General features: G+C 43.4%; 2 protein-coding genes across 7 annotated transcripts in view; one reads left to right on the top strand and one right to left on the bottom strand.

The window, feature by feature from the left end:
* Positions 1–2,943, bottom strand: part of map4k3a (mitogen-activated protein kinase kinase kinase kinase 3a) — a 70,536-nt gene extending 67,593 nt beyond the window's left edge. For 2 of the 4 annotated variants that reach the window (XM_072703911.1, XM_072703910.1), the window contains exon 1: positions 2,049–2,943. In XM_072703911.1, the coding sequence (XP_072560012.1) occupies positions 2,049–2,144 (96 nt within the window). In that variant the 5' untranslated portion in view covers positions 2,145–2,943. The remainder of the gene's footprint in view (positions 1–2,048) is intronic. The other 2 variants (XM_023798477.2, XM_023798478.2) reach the window with 2 other exon arrangements.
* Positions 1,367–13,352, top strand: tmem178a (transmembrane protein 178a). 3 transcript variants are annotated; one of them, XM_023798482.2, is made up of 7 exons: positions 3,448–3,466; positions 5,358–5,480; positions 5,925–6,079; positions 6,596–7,369; positions 9,337–9,450; positions 11,637–11,774; positions 12,195–13,352. In XM_023798482.2, exons 4-7 carry the CDS (start codon positions 6,958–6,960, stop codon positions 12,434–12,436), a joined length of 906 nt encoding a protein of 301 aa, XP_023654250.1. In that variant the 5' UTR covers positions 3,448–3,466; positions 5,358–5,480; positions 5,925–6,079; positions 6,596–6,957; the 3' UTR covers positions 12,437–13,352. The 3 variants fall into 3 exon arrangements, with proteins under 3 accessions (XP_023654249.1, XP_023654247.1, XP_023654250.1); XM_023798481.2 differs by lacking the exons at positions 3,448–3,466; positions 5,358–5,480; positions 5,925–6,079 and adding an exon at positions 1,367–1,870; XM_023798479.2 differs by lacking the exons at positions 5,358–5,480; positions 5,925–6,079 and having other exon boundaries at positions 3,012–3,466.
* Positions 13,353–19,289: the final 5,937 nt, after the last annotated feature.

Here is a 19,289-nt window from a genome sequence, read left to right on the forward strand (position 1 = left end):
CACGACCTAAATTCCATTCATACTTCCAGACAAAGTAAAAAAAGAATTAATGACTGGCGGTGGGCTTCAGGGCAACGCAGAGAACGTGTGCAGGCTGGTGGCCGCTTTGGCTAATTCCAGCAAACCTGCCATGCGCAGGAAAGAAAGAAAGTACCTTCACCATGGAAACGTGAATACCACGGTAAAGGCGCATTAATGAGCTGATCAGCATACGGTTAGAGATAGGGCACGATTACACAGGATTCGGGAAAATCAGTACTCAGGGTCGCATAGTTAGCTACTAAATACATTCTCAATGATCTAATTACCACATTGCTCTTATGAATTATACGCATCTTTGTGACTTTATGGAGGTTATGCAACGACGACCTGGGAGCAACAGCTATGGCACAATTAGGATGAAGTCATAAATATGATGTGAAGGCAAGTTTTACAGCACTAAGGTAAATATTCGCCTCATTCTATGGTCTTGGCTGTTTCAGTTAAACCAAGTACAGACTAAGGACTCCAGGATATCTCCAAGAAAGTATAAGGCCACAGAGGACCAAGCAGACCTGTGTGAGCGCACCATAGCCACAGAGTGTACAGGCCCCCACAAGACAGGATGGACAGAGCCCGGTCCGCACCGGGGCCACAGAGAGCGTACAGGCCCCCACAAGACAGGATGGACAGAGCCCGGTCCGCACCGGGGCCACAGAGAGCGTACAGGCCCCCACAAGACAGGATGGACAGAGCCCGGTCCGCACCGGGGCCACAGAGAGCGTACAGGCCCCACAAGACGGGGTGAACGGTTCAGCTGATCAGGTCCAGGTGCTCAGTGTAGATCTCTGGCTCTGCTCCTTCCTCTGTCCCTATGCTTTGACACAATGGGCCAAAACAATCCCTGCATTTATTTCCAATAACAATGAAAACCAGAAATCCACTACCACAAAAGACTACTTTCACATCTCTCATCACAGCAATCTGGCACAAAATTATCTACTCAGATGTCAGGCTATCAAAGGGACCCACGTGTGTAGATTGTCAGTGCAACAGCTTGGCCAGGGGAAGATCTACTCACATATGCCTCTTGTACGATAAAGTTTCTGGGGCAACACTGTTAGACAGGTTCAAGAGAAACATAACTGAAAGTCATATCTACCAGCAGGGTAATTACTATGATTTACCGTAGCAGATGTGTATCTCACCAGCTCTGTTCATTTGAGTAGACAAGATCCAAAAAAAAAGGCTTGAAACCCAGCCTTTGCTGCGTTTTTCTTCTTTCTCAAAACAGCAGGCAGGATTAACGTATTTCACGATTAAATTTAGAGGGCTGGTGAGTTTTGTTTAGTTATGAAATCACGCCTCAGTGGCTTTTCTTGACTAAGCATAATAAAACCTAGAATTTCCCTAAAGAAAATTAAAAAAAATAAAGATCGACTGTGAGACAGTGGCACCACAGCTTTATTGTAAGTTTAATATGGTTTATTCGGCACAGAAGTTACCCCTTGCTGATTGACCAGTCTGTATGTTATGTTTGCAGTTTACAGTACCAGGGCCAAAGGACTTACAACCTACTGGCCTAGAATATCAAAACAGCACGACTACAAAAGACAGCCAAGTAAAATCAGGATTGTCGCGATCCTATTCTGGGCAGGTTTCGCACCAGCGGGCTTTCTGTGTGTTTTCTGTATCCTCCGACGCAATCGGGCATGTTTCCCGAATATATGGCCAAAGGGTGTCGTTAATTGCAGCTCGTACGCGGTGCTATCTTATCGCCACGGCCTAGTATTGCTGCGGAAAAGCCGCCGATGAGACGTGGAAAAGCAACATTGTTACCACCGCCTTTCAATGAAACTGGGGGTTTGAGGAGCCGACATCCACGCAGCAGGTAAAGAACAATTATGAATATGCAACAAAAAGACAGGCTGAACTCCGGGGAAAAATCGGTACGGGGGGAGCTTAATGGTCGATGTGTGCTGGAGCTCCCCAGACGCGACATTCACATTGTGCCCTAAATGTCGCCGGGATCCATACGGGCTGACACGGACCGAACGGTGTGTTTTTACCTTGTAGACATCGCCGTAGGTCCCGCTCCCGATCCTCTGGATCAACTCGAAATCCTCTTGCGGATTCCTCCTGGACAGGTCGAAGCTGGAATCCATCGCGTTTATAGAGCCCCTCGGCTTTCGGGATCTGCAAAGCGATCGGGGTTTCAGAGACGAGGAATGGACGGGGGATCGGCTTGCCACATCGGGAGAAAATGGGAGGAGAAGGGGGGAAAACAAAAAGAAAATTAAAAACAAAAAAATCACAGCCGGAGTCCTCCGTATGCCAACTTTAACATGGCTTCCAGTGCGCAATACGCGTGCGCCGTAGTCGCATTTTTTCCAAAGGGAGAATGATAGGAATGGGATGATGACCCCGGCTGGGATGGGCGAGGGAAAAAAGGGGGGCAAGGACACTGGAATGCGGTCTGTTATCGCTGTCAGGATGATGGGGACATCAGAGCTGGACAGCACGGCGGACTATCCGAGGCTCCTTTATGCAACGGACGTATCTGATGAAGAAGGGTTAGGGTTAGGCAAACTAGTAGCCGACTTTGCAAAGGGCTTTTATCTTGCCTGTTTTGATCTTCCCTTTTCCTGCCACGCGGAAGATCTGCTTCGCAGAAATGGTGTAATAAGACATTTTAAAGCAGAACTCACCAGAAATATTTATGATGCTAGACTGTTTAGAGTAGGCGTTTTCTGGTGAAACAGACGAGTCCTTTGTGTAAGTCCGCAGTTAATGGTGTACTAATAAAAGATGATCTCCATGTTTACACTTTCTCAGCCTCTCATCCTGCCCTGCTGAGCACCTGGAAAAATGCTTTTCAAATTATGAAAACAACACTAAGCGCTATCATATGAACATCTATGAAGAGGAGAGTCTGTAATTATATCGAAGTAAACTGGGCTGCCCTTGTAGTTGAACCGGCACTTTAATACACGTGAACTTTATATGAATGGCTTTTTATAGGACTGAGAATAACAGGCTTGTCACTCAGATCTCCATTCTGGGACAGTTAAAATTTACAGCCAAAATCTCTAATCTGCTGCCTTCCTAGACTAATAATTAAATACTCAGAGCAAAGTCCAGTCTTTATGTAAACCAAACGCAATGGCTTGCAGACCTTTTCAGCAAACAGAGACATGTCTCCCTGCCAAATAAATGTGCGTTTCAGTGGGACATCCTACGTTCTGCCTGATATTTAACAAAGGGCTGCATGTTTGAGTTCAATCTATAAAAACATACATGAATTCTTCAGCTTTCTTTGATTTGCCAAATTAAATTGTAAATGTGAAAGTATTTCAAAGTGTTTTTAAGCTTAAAGTGCCCCTGCACATTTTTGAGCCCCGTACAAACGTCGCGTAGCTGTGTTAATGAACAGATTGACTTCCTGTGGAGGGAGAGAATTCAACATTTTGCCAAGCTGTCTTTCCAGGTAAGTACAAACACATCCTCGGGTAATAACCATCTTATAAATCAAGTAATGATCTGGAAAATTCAAGCTGACTTTTGTCATGTACATCTGCAAGTGAATAAAAAAACAACTTTTTTATATACAAAAAATCTCTAACTGCTAGACGTTATAAATGCCTATCAGGAAAAAAGTATAAGTAGTGCAACAGAAACACAGAGAATGAAAGTGTGTGGTTGTACTGTTTTTAAGTTATGTGTTAAACTGGTAAATTTGACTAATATAATAAAGAGCAAGCATTTTGCATTTTTTGTTATGTAACTCTTTAAAAAATCAAAGTGGGAAATGTAATTAATGCATGCACACCCGACGCTGGGAAGCCAGGGACTCCTTCGCTTAGATAACCCAACAGACGGGGGCTGCTTGTTCTGAAACGAAAACGCACAGAAACTACCTGGAACTTAATCTGGGGGGCAAGGTGTAGATTTGGGTGTGGATTGTAGAGACATGTCCCTGCGCATATTGCAGGTGAACTGTGTGTGTTTAGGGGATGGGAGGTTTGGGGCTGATTTGGTCCCTACACTGTCAGAAAAAAGGGGACCAATTTGTACCTTTGTTTGTCATTGGGGCTGCACCCTCAAGGGTCTGCTAATTGTTCCCTTAGCTGAAGGTAATTGTGCCTTTTAAGGTACAAAATGAACTTTGAAGAACATCCCCAAGGTATAAATAACATTAATGTACCATAAATGGTACAAAATCGTTCCTCAGAGTACATTTCTGTACAAGCAAAGGTACAAATTGGTCCCTATTTTCTGACAGTGTACTGTGTGTGTTTATGGGGGTGAGGGTTTGGGGCTGATTTATTCCCTAAAGATGTTGGAACCAAATGTACACCTTTGCTGTGGAAGATTAGGATAAATGTGAATTGTACTATAGTGTCACTCCTGTAGTTCAAGGCATTGTGGAGATGCACCTTTCTGACAGAGGCCATTTGAGTGTTTCAAGTGTAAACACTTAATACACAGAGTTTGCTAACATAGGGGCATTTAACCCATTATTGCACATGTAGAATTTGTTTGTTGTTTTGTTTTGTCTGGGCAAGCTGGGAGGGGGCCCTTGAGAGCAGACGATTACATAGTACATTCCAATTACAAATATGTTTTATTCACAAAAAGTGAAAATAAAGTTCTTGTGTTTATTAAATTCTCTTTGTTGATATTATTAATTTACACTTTACAGTGACATAAAGGTAATAAATGCCACCATGCCAGGGAAGGGGGAGTTTGAGGGCCCCCAGAGTCCCTAATATTGCCTCTGGGTATTATTTTCTGTATTTTTTTGCCATTTATTGCTATGATGTTTTGTCTCATGTTTGTTTGTCATTATGGTCCACCGGAAGCACACAAGCAAGAATGGAAATGTTCTGTGTGCATATCACCCTGCAAAATCTTGAATATGTCTTGTGCTTTTGCATTATAATAATGATTAATACAAAACTTGGCACAGGTATAGACTTACAACACCCGAATTAGTCTGAGAACAACATTCCTGATTATTTATTTATTTATTTATTTATTTGCAGTAAATAATTGGTTTGGTTACACCCTGCAGTATTGGAAACAAACTTATTTCAGGTCTTGTTACCTGCAGAACATAAGCTCATAGTTTTGCCCTGGGAAGTGGTGAGAATTTAGAGTTCTTGTAAAAGCATGAACTGAAAAACAATATGTGTGCATAGGCGCATTGTGTAAACTACAGTGAATATTACTATAGATGAATGCACAGCACCTCCTTCATAACCCAAACTACCCGTTAGCGTGTCATGCCGCAGCCCTTGTTGACAGTCTTCCAGCGCCGCGTCAGCTTCAGGGCGCTCCGGCTCACGCGATTGTCACACGCACTCTGCCGCTGTCAGGTCCCTGCGAAGGCACTGTGGTTAGCAGCCAAATGCTTGCGAAGGACCACCAATGGGCGGCGTGCCTCTTCGGGGAGGGCGGGCCAGAGGCGCACTGAGCAGACATAAACCATCACCAGACAGGTGAGGCCAACTAGATATCAACCTCACCAAACGGGCTTTGCCTTTTTCAGCGTTGATTTCAATTATGTTTTTACAATGACATTGTGGACCGTTATTATACTATGTAACCTTATCATTCATAGACAACATTCCGTTGCATGAGATTTGAAATACATTGGTCACAATATTATGTTCAATACTTTCGAACATAGTCAAACAGTGAATAGATCTAAACCGAAAGGATTCAAAATTTAAAGGTTACATGTTAAAAATGTACGTTTTTCTCCGATAAGAATCGCAACCGCGTAAGATTTTGTCTCGTTTAAAACTTTAGTTTTTTTTGCGGGCATGTGGACGATTTTCCAAACGGATTATGAGCATTAAGTTAGGAAAATCATTGGTTACAATCCGCACGGGTTTTACTCCAGAAGCGAAGCAAAATCGATTCTCTCTGGTGACATCTAGGGTGTCAAATCGCTTCACCGACGGTCCCTGCGCGACGTGAGCTGCTGGTTCCTATGAACACAGTGCGGGACGTGCTGTGCCCCCGTGGGGACGAAGCAGGTGATCTGCTTCACCTGCCCATAAGCGCCTGCAGACTGCTTTGGGCGAACATCGAGGTGATGACCGATGTGAATTATTATACCGCCTTCAGTAGTTATTTGCAGGTGTCATTTCCCCCAGTAGGCTGTAGGCTATTGTTCGGAATCACTCAGCACGAAAACACGATGTTACTTTGCTTCAGTTTTCATAACAATGAACAGAATGGACTTTGAAATGTAAATCAGTCCGTTGGCTACCAATGCGATGTTTTCATATTCTCATTTTTTGACAAAAACAAACAAGAACAACGTACACCATAATATAAATCTCATTCAAAATATCAACTCTACAACAATTCTCACTTTTCATTGGACGTATGACTATATTGTTTAGCTAATTTGTATTTATGGTTAAAATGTACAATCAGCATCTCGATGATAATTTTGTAAAGTTTATTTTACGACGTTATATTCCCATTGACGCTGACTACAGTGTGTCCTAATAATAAAGTACGGAGGAAAGACGAATGCAAGCGTGCTTTTTCATTGGATTTAAGCATCGCGGCATAACAGTGATATCTCGTCTTTCTCTAGGCGACACACCCATTGCAAACGCTGGTGCCGAAGGAGCAGGACGGCACCGACATTCCCTTCGTGTGACACTGTGCGGTAGTCATCGGCAGCCGGCTGTGGGGATGGACCGTCTTTTCTAGAGGGCTGTATGCAAACACTGCCCAGGTAGGGTGTCACATGGAAAACGCAGCACACTTGCGTGAGTGATTCGCAGCCAAAATCCCAACACCTGCGTCGCTTAACAGCCTCCGGCACCACGTCGGCTCAGTCCTTGGCAGAGGACATAACTGTTTTAGCTGGATCGCAGTCACCGGGCAAGGATGCTCGATCACCGGAGCGACGAGCGCTGAACGGGGCGACAATACAGCTCTGATGATTGAAATATGGAAAAGCAGACGCTGGTAACTGCGATCAGCTTGACAACGAGCATCTTGTCGTTGATTCTGCTGATCACCGCGATCTTCACTGACCACTGGTACGAGACGGACACCAGGAAGCACAAGGAAAACTGCGACCTACATGTGCCGGACTCTAATGATCAGAAAAACAGAGACATGCCGATTTATCACCTGCCTCTGGTGGACAGCAGCAGCTCACGGCGGAACCCGGCACTGCCGAAGCCCATACACGTCGGGAGCAGGGAGGAAGAGCTCCTGGAGAACTGGAGGTCGATCCTAGGGATGGGGATTTTGGAATCGGAATGTGGCCGTCCACTGTTCTCCACATATGCGGGACTCTGGAGGAAATGCTATTACCTTGGCATGGATCGGGATATTGATAAGCTCATAGTAAAAGGTAAGATGACTTTATAACCCGTGAGACGTTACTTTATCAGTTGACTTATGGCGATCGCGGTCCCAAAGAATTCCTCCGAAGTGAGTTGAGATACCTTGCTTGATCATAAGCATCACACTTTGAGAAGGCATATTACTAGCTTTGGCAGATAAATATCTTATTTAATGTACCTCAAGAAGTCAGTACAAAGCAAAGTGTCTTATAATTTGCGGTCGTATGTGGCTGCATTTCATGGAATGTTTTTTATATATATATATATATATTTTATTTTATATATATATATATATATATATATTTTTATTTTTTTATTTTTTCCCCCCTGGAAACATGGACTATATTGATTGATTATATTGTTTGTGTGAACCTACGCGACCTTACCTGGACTGATTCTGTAAGAAAATAATTCATAGCTGCCAAGCGATGAGAGATTACAATAAATAAATAATATAAATATCGCTCGATCAATAATCTGAAAAATCTCCGGCAAGGTTACTTGCAACGCTTTGTTCTGCTCTACTCTGCAATTTGTGAAATTAGTTATTTACACTAAATTAAGTAACCCTTAGAATTTGAATTATTCAATTGCAAATGCATTTGCAGGCATTACAATGTAGTTTATTTTTACAGAGGGATTCACAAGACCAAAGTGCTAATTACAATTCAGAGGGAGTTGTAAACCTGAACAGCCAAGATATGAGGACGCATAAGACATCAATAATACAGTTCAACGTTAAAGCCAATTAACTCACTTAACGCCATGATGCATTGCAGCGCAACCTGAAAACTGTTATAGCTCATACATCGCATAAACGTCTAAACGCCACAATACTTCATATCTTGGACCTTCCACCACGCGCGGCTCTACTTTAATTATAAATTACAACTATACTTATCAGACATAATAAAGAATAGTTCGGTCAACTTAACTTCATACACATAGCATTTTCAGTTTGGTCTGGTTAGTTAATGCAGTGAGGCTGGTTATATCACAACGTCAGGCAATGCTGCATTTACTAGGCTAGTTGTGCTGTAGCCTATCTGAAATCCCATAGTCAGCTTTAGCCCCGTAAAACCTGACCAGTAACCACGTATAATGTTTACGCTGACTCGCTCGTGGACATGATATAGATGGTTTATATAATCCATTAGGCATCTTAATGGATTTATACAGTGCCCTTTCCAAATGGACGACTCTAGGACCATACTCAGCGTGTCCTGCAAATCAAAAGCAAAGGGGGTGTACGTACACGTTTTCTCAGGCAGAATAAACATTGATTAATAAAAACAAAAACATGGAAGACAGATTAAAGCTGAACTGCCAACTGATCGTATTTAAGAGTGAGGAAGAGTTGCATAACATACAGACCTTCAGCACTTTCCCTCTCATGTCGCTTAGTAAACAAAAGACCTGAGTAGACATCAGTAAATGTTACCCATCTGTCTAGCGATTTGTCCATCCCTCTGCTGGAAACAAAGGAACCACCCCAGCGTATAATTATGGCGGACAATCTCGGACATTGCGTTTTGCATATTTATTCATATTCAATATCTGTTAGACTGGGATTAGCTTAATGGAAACGCAATTCTGTCACGGAGCCAAATCGCTATAAGGGATAGCGAAATTTAACGAAGGATTATAACAAAACACACTTTTCAGCGGACGTTACGGGGACATTATTAATTGTTTTAGTACTCTATAATTTTTTTAACAGAAAGTGTTATGCCGAGATCGTAATAACATTAATTATACATAGCAATTATACTTATTAGATATTATAAGCGTCGTTACTTTGCAAGCAGGTCCATTTTATTGCAGAAACATGCAATTCACCTCTTTTTGCCAAGAATATACATAGACTGCCACCTAGCGATGAAAGATTGTAGTTCAAGATGTTAATTCACTCAGTTCAAATGTTTAGCGTCTCTTTTATACTAAACCACACAGCATGCGACCTGTCTCTGTGTAGGTATTGCACAGCAATGCACAACTATCAAGTACCATTTCTCCCAGCCCATCCGGCTCCGGAACATCCCGCTGAACTTGACCAGGACCATTCAGCAGGATGAATGGCATCTCCTTCGTAAGTAATTCGAAAAGTAATGCAGTTACTGGCGTCCCACAAACGAGAAGTAACAACATCAACAACATCAATAAAGACTTACTGCATTAGTCACAGCAAGTCCAAGCATTTGTAAACGGAAATGACACTTATATATTATGTATTTAATTCCCGCAGCAGATTTCAGGCGCGAGTATTAGTATTATTATAACTGTCGTAGGACTGTTTAGTAATCTGATGGCTGGAGGTAGAAGCTCCCTCTGAGCCAGTTTGGTTCCCTCTGAGCGACTGCAGAAGCCCTTACCAGAGCCTGGTATCAAGGAGTGTCGCTTTTGGGCCCCATGAAAGCATATCATATTGGGCCCCCCAGTCCAGACCAATCCAGTTATTTTCCAATTTTTTTTAGATCCCTCCCCCCGTTACGGTGCCCCTGCTCCTTTCAGCTAAAACTGAGCATGATTGAACTGATACAACACTTTATGTTCCTTAATTTGTATTTCACAGCTGTAGATGTATGGTGTGTGATTCATATTTCAGTGGGTGATGGCAGTGGTAGGTACGGTGCCTCAGAACATCTGTTTCACTACAGTTACATCAGTGGGTCAGTTGTTGTACAAACTTTAGTATATGAGAGCTTGGAGGGTGAAACATTATTTATTATATAAACTGATGAATTCATTTTCATGCATTGGCTTTTTTCCCACCTGCCTCGCCTCCCATGCTATAGCCTCTGGGTTTTCCTCAGCCTTGAACTGGATGAGTACTTGCAGAAAATTTATTGTTTTTCTATTGTTTAGAATGTACATTTTTATTTATTCAGCTAAAGCTTTCATCCAAAATGTTGTACATGCATGGTGAAATAACTCTGGGATTTGAACCGGTGAATGACTGATCGCAGACACACAAACCTAACTGGATATCTAACATCAATATGTCTGTATTTTACTTTAACTTTACATAAAAGCCCAGGAGCAGGAAGCTGAGCTCTGCTGATGTTAACATCGCTAGCAGGATATCGATCTGTATCCTTTTTCTCCTGGCTGTCTTACCTAGTGTTGCAATGTCAATGGAAATAAATCCTCTTTACTGTTATAGGCCTATACGCTTGTTTGTTATGTGATGATAATCACCAATTTGCAAAGATTCCTTTATCCTGACAATTATTATTGCTGCTAATTTGGTTCTAGAATCTCAGCTTTTATCCAAAGCTGCTCACATAGCTTCAGGAATGCGTGCAGCTGGATATTTCTGCTTAGGAGACTGAGTTTGCTTACTGAGGATACAAAAGCAGTCCTCCCAGAATTCCTTGGGGTCTAGCTTACTATCCCTCCATCTGGCGAGGCTAATTACAATTTATGTCTGTGCCAGTTTTATGCTGGACTGCTCATCCAGGTCTCAATGGGTATATAGCATTGGTCTGGTCCACAAGGTATTTAGTTTTAGTCTGGTCTGTAAATGCTGTGCTGGCATTTAATGTTGATCTGGTCCTATTGGTCTAGTCCAGTGGACGTACAGAATAATTTAGCGTTAATCTGATCTTGCCGTGAATTTTAAGAGATTTTTTGTTGATGGTCTAGTCCCTCAGATCTGCACAGGTATTTGTTGTTGATCTGGTCCTGCTGATGTAATCCCATGGATCTATGCAGGTACCTGCCTGTCCTCCACATCTAAAACTCAGAATGTGTGAATTAGGCCATCTTGTTCATTTGGCTTCTTCTGCTGGCTCCTGGAGGATGGGCTCTCCCTTTGAGTCTTGTTCCTCCCAAGGTTTCTTCCTTCTAGGGTGTTTTTCCTTGCCCCGGTCACCACTGGCCAGGTCTCTGAGGGCTTTGGGCAGGGATAATGTAAAGCACCTTGAGACAGTGTAATGTTGTGAAAATGTGCTATACAAACAAAATCGAATTGAATTGAATTTAGTGTTGATCTGGTCCTGCTGGTCCAGTCTATCCAAGTGCTGGTTCAAGCCCTGGGCCACAGAGCTGTGTGGCTATTAATTGTGGTGATGTGTATTTCTGTAGCATAGGATTCTGTCCCTGTGATCTGAAGCTTGCTGGTTCTAATCCCAGGGTCGGCAGGGAGATTTCACTGTTGGGCCCCTGAGCGAGGCCATTGACCCCGGATTGCTCCAGGGCCCTGCAATCACATCACTTTGGATAAAAGCGTCTGCTAAAGAAATGACTGTAAATGTGGGTGTGGGTGTCCTGCAGATCTGCGCAGGATCACTGCTGGCTTCCTGGGCATGGCGGCCGCTGTCCTGCTGTGCGGCTGCATCGTGGCCACCGTCAGCTTCTTCTGGGAGGAGAGCCTCACTCAGCACGTGTCCGGCCTGCTCTTCCTCATGGCAGGTGGGGGAGAAGGTTGCTCCGTCTCCTGCTCGCCCCACACGGGCACGGCACGCACTCCTCTGTAGTCTGAGACCGTGTTAGGGACCCAGAGACTCATGCAAAATGTGTCCAGGAATCAGTTAATAATACATTCATTCATCTTCATTCATTCATCCATTCATTCATCACTTAATAGTTCCTTGCCTCGGAATATTTAAGCCACCAAATTCTCTGAACTGAGCAGTAATTTCTGTATATCTCTAGCTGCAGTCATTGCATGTAACTCTAGTAGTGGCTTGTAATTGGATATGATATCTTGACCGGATTGAGTTATATCAAATCGATGCGGATCCAATGTTAAATATGTATCCCCAGTCATGAAAATAAATCTGGCAACGTTGAATGAAAATGACCTGACAGACAGGGCTTTCTGTGGCACAGGTATCTTCTGCACCATCTCCCTGTGCACATATGCAGCCAGCGTCTCCTATGACCTGTCCCGGAACCCGCCCTTAATCTACGGGCTGCCTGGTGACGTGGACCACGGCTACAGCTGGTCTATCTTCTGCGCCTGGGTCAGCCTGGGCCTGACGGTGGCGTCGGGCTGCCTGTGCACCACCTACCCCTTCGTCAGCCGCTCCAAAGGCCTGCAGTCCAAGACAGCGCATGACTCTGCGGTGTGAGCGGCCTGCTCCCCCCCTCCCCCCCTGCTGTGCTCATCTTCCCATACTGGCCAGTAAATTACGTGACTGGGGACGAGCCGGCTCCTTGGTATCCCGTCCGTGTTGGGAACGCGCTGCTGTAATTTTGTACAAACCTCCTGCATTTAATGTACGTGTGCAGACACCGGGACACGTGGAATCTGTAAGTATTAGGTGAAGTGAGTGTGTCCGTGCGCCTTTACCTGTTTGCGTTCAGCTCGGCTGCTGTGAATATTCACTATCTGGGGACTCGTTTTCATTCTCTTATTTATTTTATATACATCAGCACTAGTATAACTGGAAATGCCTATGGAAATACCTGCGGTCATAACGTAACTTTTGTTTGAAGGAAAAATGTGTTTTTTGGAACGTGTGAAACCGATGCTACGTTGAGTTTTTGCTGGAGACGTACAGGTTGCTGCTGTCGTGTGATTTGCTGCTGAGTATGACAGAGGTGTTAACTTTAAAAGAAGACAAGATGGCAGATGAAGTCATTCTGACATTGGTCAGTGTGAGAGTAGCAAAGTGAGCTGGACATCCTGGAAGAAACGCCGGAAAAAGGGTTCTGGGAGTTAGGGACACCGTTCATGGGACAATTTGCGTGCGGTTCATTTATAAGCTTGAGGTGCAAAAAAAAAAAATAAATGATGAGGGGCGGACCAAGTAGTCTGGTCCAATGGCCACAGGACAATAATGATTAGTGCAAGATCCTGCCAATCAGAACGCACCATTGCATGATTACCTGTGTAAGAACAAGGGTGAAAGGACATCTCGGAAGGCCCGGTCCTCTCTGCACCAACGAACGCAGCAGCATTTCAGAAACTGTGCCATGAGCCTCACAGTGCTTTGTGCCCTCTTCCTACAACTGTACATAAATAAATCTATAAAACACCGCAAACGGCCTCTTAATTACTGCAGTGCGGCACGTATATGTCATGCCCAGAACAAAGTGGGTTTTAAAGTCTTTTTACCAGGAAAGCAGTATGAAGTGCAGGTTTTTCGTAACAGCCCATGAAATCCACCGCACTAAATCTATGACGGTTTGAAGGATGGATCTCGTTCCAGTTGAGCTTTCCGGCTAACTTGAATAACCTGTTTTTATTCCGCTCCACAGGAAATCAATTCTGAAACTAAATACGGCTTAACTTACCAATGCTTTCAAAAACCTGCAAAATCGTTATGTTTCTGCAATGGGAGGAGACATCTTTACTTCCAGCAAATGTCAGAAAGATTTTGTTTATTTTCACCATGCTTTTGCAAGATTTGTGTCGTATCTGTATTTTGTTTCCCATATGCTCACCTTAGGCACAGTCACTACCTGTAAATCTCACCTAGCTTGTTTTGGCCTTCAGTGTAAGATTTTAACTTTTTCACTCCTAGACCGTTACTGACGCCCACGGCTGTGTGGTATGTTGCAGCGCCTTGTGCTTGGCTGGTTTACTTTCCTTGAGGTACTGTTCAGTGTGGACACACACAACCAGCAAGCTGAGTGACTGGCCTGTGCACTAGGCGGCTCCAACACCCATCGCTCTTGTCTGGATACCCGTTGTGGGCTCTGATGAATGAAATCTGTTTGGAATAAATGAAGCCGGTATGGTGGCTCACTGGGTAGCAGGAAGCAGGACTGGGGGGGGCGAGATCCGCCTCCACTCTGTGTGTGTGTGTGTGTGTGTGCATAGCTTATGGGGACGTTTTTCAGGTCCTTACAACAGAAACCTCAATTTTATAAAAATCTGTGACTGCAATCTGTCACTAAAAATGGCAGAAGTCTTGTATTTTGATTGCATATTTATGGTTAAGGTTAGGGCTGGGTAGGAGTTACGGGTATCATAGTTAGGGTTAGGGTGTGAGTGTGTGCCCCAGCTTTGTGCTCTATGCTGTCTGGGATAGGATCCAGACCCTCCTGCTCAGAACAAGCTGTTAGAGCAGGGTATTCAATCAGGCTTTTAAATTTGCATATAATTTATCCTGGGATAGTGAAACACAAAACGAGAAAATCAGGAAGAGTACATTATTCTTTATTGATTTAAACTATTTTCATCTGAGTCATTGGCTGGTTGTGACTGAGGACCCTCGGTGGCGGACCAATTACCTTCATTGCTGCTCAGTGGGCAGGCTTAGGGTTAGGCTTAGCTTTTTGGAGATCCCGGGTGTCAGGCACAGGCAGTGATGCACCATCTGGGAATATCCCAGCTGAGGGAGTGGGGGGGGGAGTTGGAGAAACCAGAACCAGAGCAACTGGGAAGAGGACAGATCCTGTTTCCTGTTATCGAGGTTGCTCTTCATGAACGTCCAGTCCTGGAAGACCGCAGTTCCATGCTCAGGAGATCGGTGGTACAGGTTCATTTGGAATTCTGCTTGAGTGATAACATCTTAGCAGTGGTATTTGTTTGAAAATTATGTGTTTATTACAGGTAGGACCTGCTACAGGAAGGACTGAAAAACCTAGCGGGCAAAATGTTTTCCAAAAATATCAGTCACCCAGAGGAACATACTACAGCAACCCAGAAGAATACCACACGGAGTAAACAGTGTCTGACCAATGAATATTTTATGTTCCAAAAACATCCGGCTCATACCAGTATTCTGGATATGCTAATTAATGCCTTAAGGTGACAACAGATTAAGATTAATTTTTTTGATCCCAGGGGCAAATCCTGTGCATTCAGCAGTGAGTACATAGTGCACAGACCAACATACATCTAGTGCAGAAGACAAAGTGCAAAGACAGTAAGCACAGCACAAATAAGTAAAAGTGGGGCAAACAAATTTAAAAGTACACGTTACAACAGCAGTACATTCTTATCCTATTCTATGACAGATTTCAAGATAAGAATTAATTTATGGATTTAATTTATATTAAGTTCAAACTCTTCCTGCTGGTTTTCAGATGAATCGTCTTCCTTGAAACACTCAGAATGTGTGAATTAGGCCATTTTGTTCATTTGGCTTCTTCTGCTGGCTCCTGGAGGATTGTCCTTTAAAGTGAAGTGACTAGCCTAAAGAAAAACACAGGACGAGTCAAACTGAATACTTTAGGCAACATGGATAGTGTTACTAAATGATCACTAGTGTGTGATCAGCTGCCATTTAATAACTGGAATTAAAACTCCATTGTCTCATTATTACAATGAAGTTACCATCATCATCTCTACAGGTGAGCCTTATTCGCATAATGGGCAGCTGCATCATTATGAGGACAACTGATGCTCTTTTAGATATGAAAATAAACATTCAGAATTTATTTACCTTTTGAAAGACATTCACAAGCTTTTTTGCTCAACTGAACAACGTTCCCAGAAGGCGGAGCACATAGATGCAGCAACACACAACATTCATTAATAGCCTGAACATATATCATCTATAATGGTCATAAATACATATACTTTATGGACAAAAGTATTGGGACACCTGGTTGTTACTCCTACAGGAACTTTTATAACATCATTTTTAATTCATAGGCATCAGTATGGAGTTGGTCTCCCCATTACAGCTATAACAGCTGCCATTCTTCTGGGAAGGCTTTCTGCAAGATTTTGGAGTGTGTCTGTGGGAATTTTTTCCCCATTCATCCAGAAGAGCATTTGTGAGGTCAGAGACTGATGTTGAATATGAAGGCCTGGTTCACAGTCTCCATTCTAGTTCATCCCAAAGGTGTTTGATGGGGTTGAGGTCGGGGATCTGTGCAGACCAGTCAAGTTCTTCCACACCAAACTCATCAACCATGTCTTTATGGACCTTGTTTTGTGCATTGGGGCACAGTCATGCTGGAACAGAAAAGGGCCTTCCCTAAGCTGTTCCCACAAAGTTGGAAGCATAGAATTGTCCAAAATGTCTTGGTATGCTGAAGCATTAAGAGTTCCCTTCACTGGCACTAAGGGGCCTAGCCCAACCCCTGAGAAACAATGTTATGATAGTTAAAACTATCTTCGAGTCACAAGCCAAACACAGAACTGACCTTTTCGATATCTTTACTTAGTTTAACACAAACTTACATTTTCCGTAAAATGTTGGCTGGGGCGTAGTACCTCTGTATCCCTTTTTTTTTTGTCTACTTCCCCATCCCCCCACGTCAGCAAACCCACCCAGGATTGTGGGTAATGTATTAAGTGCAAATATGAAAATACCTTATGACTATCAATGACAATTACATTAAAGCACACATTTATATGAGTTATGAGTCATCTTTTAACACAACATAAAAATCATAAGGATTAAATCCAAATATTCGAAACATCAATTTCACAACAAACAACCCCATACGGGGGTGTCTGGGGGGGTCCGACACCCCCGATTAATCCATGAGACCCCCTGAAAACCTGAAAAGCAAAATTTTAAGAGGGGGTCTCAAGATCGGTATTGCGCAACAATAGGGAGATGGGGACCCCCCCCCCCCCCGAATATTGACGGGTATTTCGCACACTGCTCCATACCATTATCTCTCCTCCACCAAACTTTACAGTTGGCACAATGCAGTCAGGCAGGTACCCTTCTCCAGGCATCTGCAAACCCAGGTTCGTCCATTAGAATGCCAGACAGAGAAGAGTGATTTGTTACCCCACAGAACAGACATGTTTCCACTGATCCAGAGTCCAGTGTCAGCGTGCTTCACACCACTCCATCCGACACTTGGCACTGCACTTGGTGATGTGAGGTTTGCATGCAGCTGCTCGGCCATGGAAGCCCATTCCATGAAGCTTCTGGTGCACGATTTTTATGCTGAAGTTAATGCCAGGGGAAGTTTGGAATTCTGCAGTCACAGAGTTAACCGAGTGTTGGCGACTTACATGCACTATGTGCCTCAGCACTCGGTGACCCAGGTCTATTAGTTTACGTGATCTGCCACTTTATCACTGAGTTTTTGTTGTTCCTAAACGCTTCCACTTTACAATTATACCACTTACAGTTGACCGTGGAATATCTATCTACCAGGGAAGAAATTTCACGACCTGACTTATCGCAAAGGCATCCTATGACAGTATCATGCTTGAATTCATTAAGCTCTACATAACGACCCTTTCCTTCACAAATGTTTGTAAACCTGACTGCATGGATAGGTGCTTGATTTTATACACCTGTGGCAAAGCGGTTTGGATGAAACACCTGGATTCAATGATTAACAGGTGTGTTCCTGACCCTGAACAGGATAAGCAATTAGAGGATGGAGAGATAGAATGATGTATAGATGTATAGATGGATGGATGTATTCCAACTTGTTTTTCCCCTAATGTAGTCTTCTCTTTGGGCAAGTAAACGATAAAGTAATAAATAACTTTATTTTGGCAACAGTTAACTGGTCTTCTAATACTTATAATTTAAAAGGAGAAAATGTCTTGTCTGTGGTGCAGATACTGCTACAGTATCCAATTTTAGCTGCGGAATCTCTGGAAGCTGTAAATTACATTCTGCGTTTTTTCAACTGTGTGCAACTGGGGGCTCAGTTTGACTTCAGTGTCATTTTCAGAAAGGTCAGCGTTTTAGAAAGTTCACAAAGTAACACACACATGGACACATGGACACACACACACAGACCTGTAATCATGTCTTTGTGGGGACCATTCTTTCATTTCTATGTCAAAAATACTAACTATGACATTATCCCCTACCCAGCCCTAACCATATCTATAAGTAACCGAACAAAATACACTTTTGGCATTTTTAGTTTCTGAATGCAGTCACAGATTTTTATAAAATTCAATTTTCCCTTGGAAAAATGTAAAAATAACAGGTTTTTATCATACTGTATGAACAACTGGTCCCCACAATATAATTTATACATCCCCCCCCACCCCACACACACACACATGAGATGACTGTGTACCAGAGGAACAGGTTCGCTCTTTATACGGAAGAGCACATTCTGGAGCCCGGAGAGTAGCTGTCTTGGGTCTGCAGTAAAACTTGGCAATATTATTAAAATTAAAATTATTACCCACATAATCATCACATTTCTCTCCTCTGCTCTTTGGCTTTAATGTCTTTCTCAGCGTAGCCTAATTATTCAAAGTCTTATAGAGGCACCATCCCTGGGGCACAAAGTATTCAAGGGGGCTTCCCCCGGAGCTCAGTAATGTTAAAGGGAAACCCCTGGCTCCTAAGCCCTGCTTTGTTATCACCTAGGGCTCCCTGTATGAATGCTAACAGAATTACCTTCCTGTTACACAGCCTTTCTTTGTTTGTAATTGGAGACAAATACAGAATGAGTTACTAATACTACTAAGGTAAATATTACATTGCTTTTTATTAGATTTGCTTGTGCTTGGCTGGTTTACTTTCCTTGAGGTACTGTTCAGTGTGGACACACACCAACAGCAAGCTGAGTGACCGGCCTGTGCACTAGGCGGCTCCACCACCCGTCACTCTCGTCTGGATACCCATTGTGGGCTCTGATAAATGGAATCTGTTTACTGGGTTTAATCAAATATCACTGTCCAGCCATCCATCCACCCACCCATCCATCCATCCATCCATCCAGCCAAATCCTAGTCATATTTTCAGAGGGCCTGGGAGGCGTCCTGGAGGTACATCATGGACTGGATGCCAGTCTGTCAGGGCAGTAGCAGAGGAAGTGGGGCAGGGGCTCAGAACAGTATTCGGCCCTGGGCCCATTAAAGCAGGGGTCCCACTGCAAAATTTGTCAGCCTCCCATTCCTGGCTGGAAAATTTTACCAAGTGCCCCCTTTGATCACAGATGGTCATGCAAAGTTTGCAAGAATTTAACTCCATAACCCCCATCTTCCTGCTGTGAGACCCTTCCTCCACCTATTAGGAGACATCATTTAGCCTGTATGTGTTGTACTCGGAGATGTAACCCAGAGGGTACCAGCAAAAACTC

Source organism: Paramormyrops kingsleyae, chromosome 20 (genome assembly GCF_048594095.1).
Source record: "Paramormyrops kingsleyae isolate MSU_618 chromosome 20, PKINGS_0.4, whole genome shotgun sequence".
Lineage (NCBI taxonomy): Eukaryota > Metazoa > Chordata > Actinopteri > Osteoglossiformes > Mormyridae > Paramormyrops > Paramormyrops kingsleyae.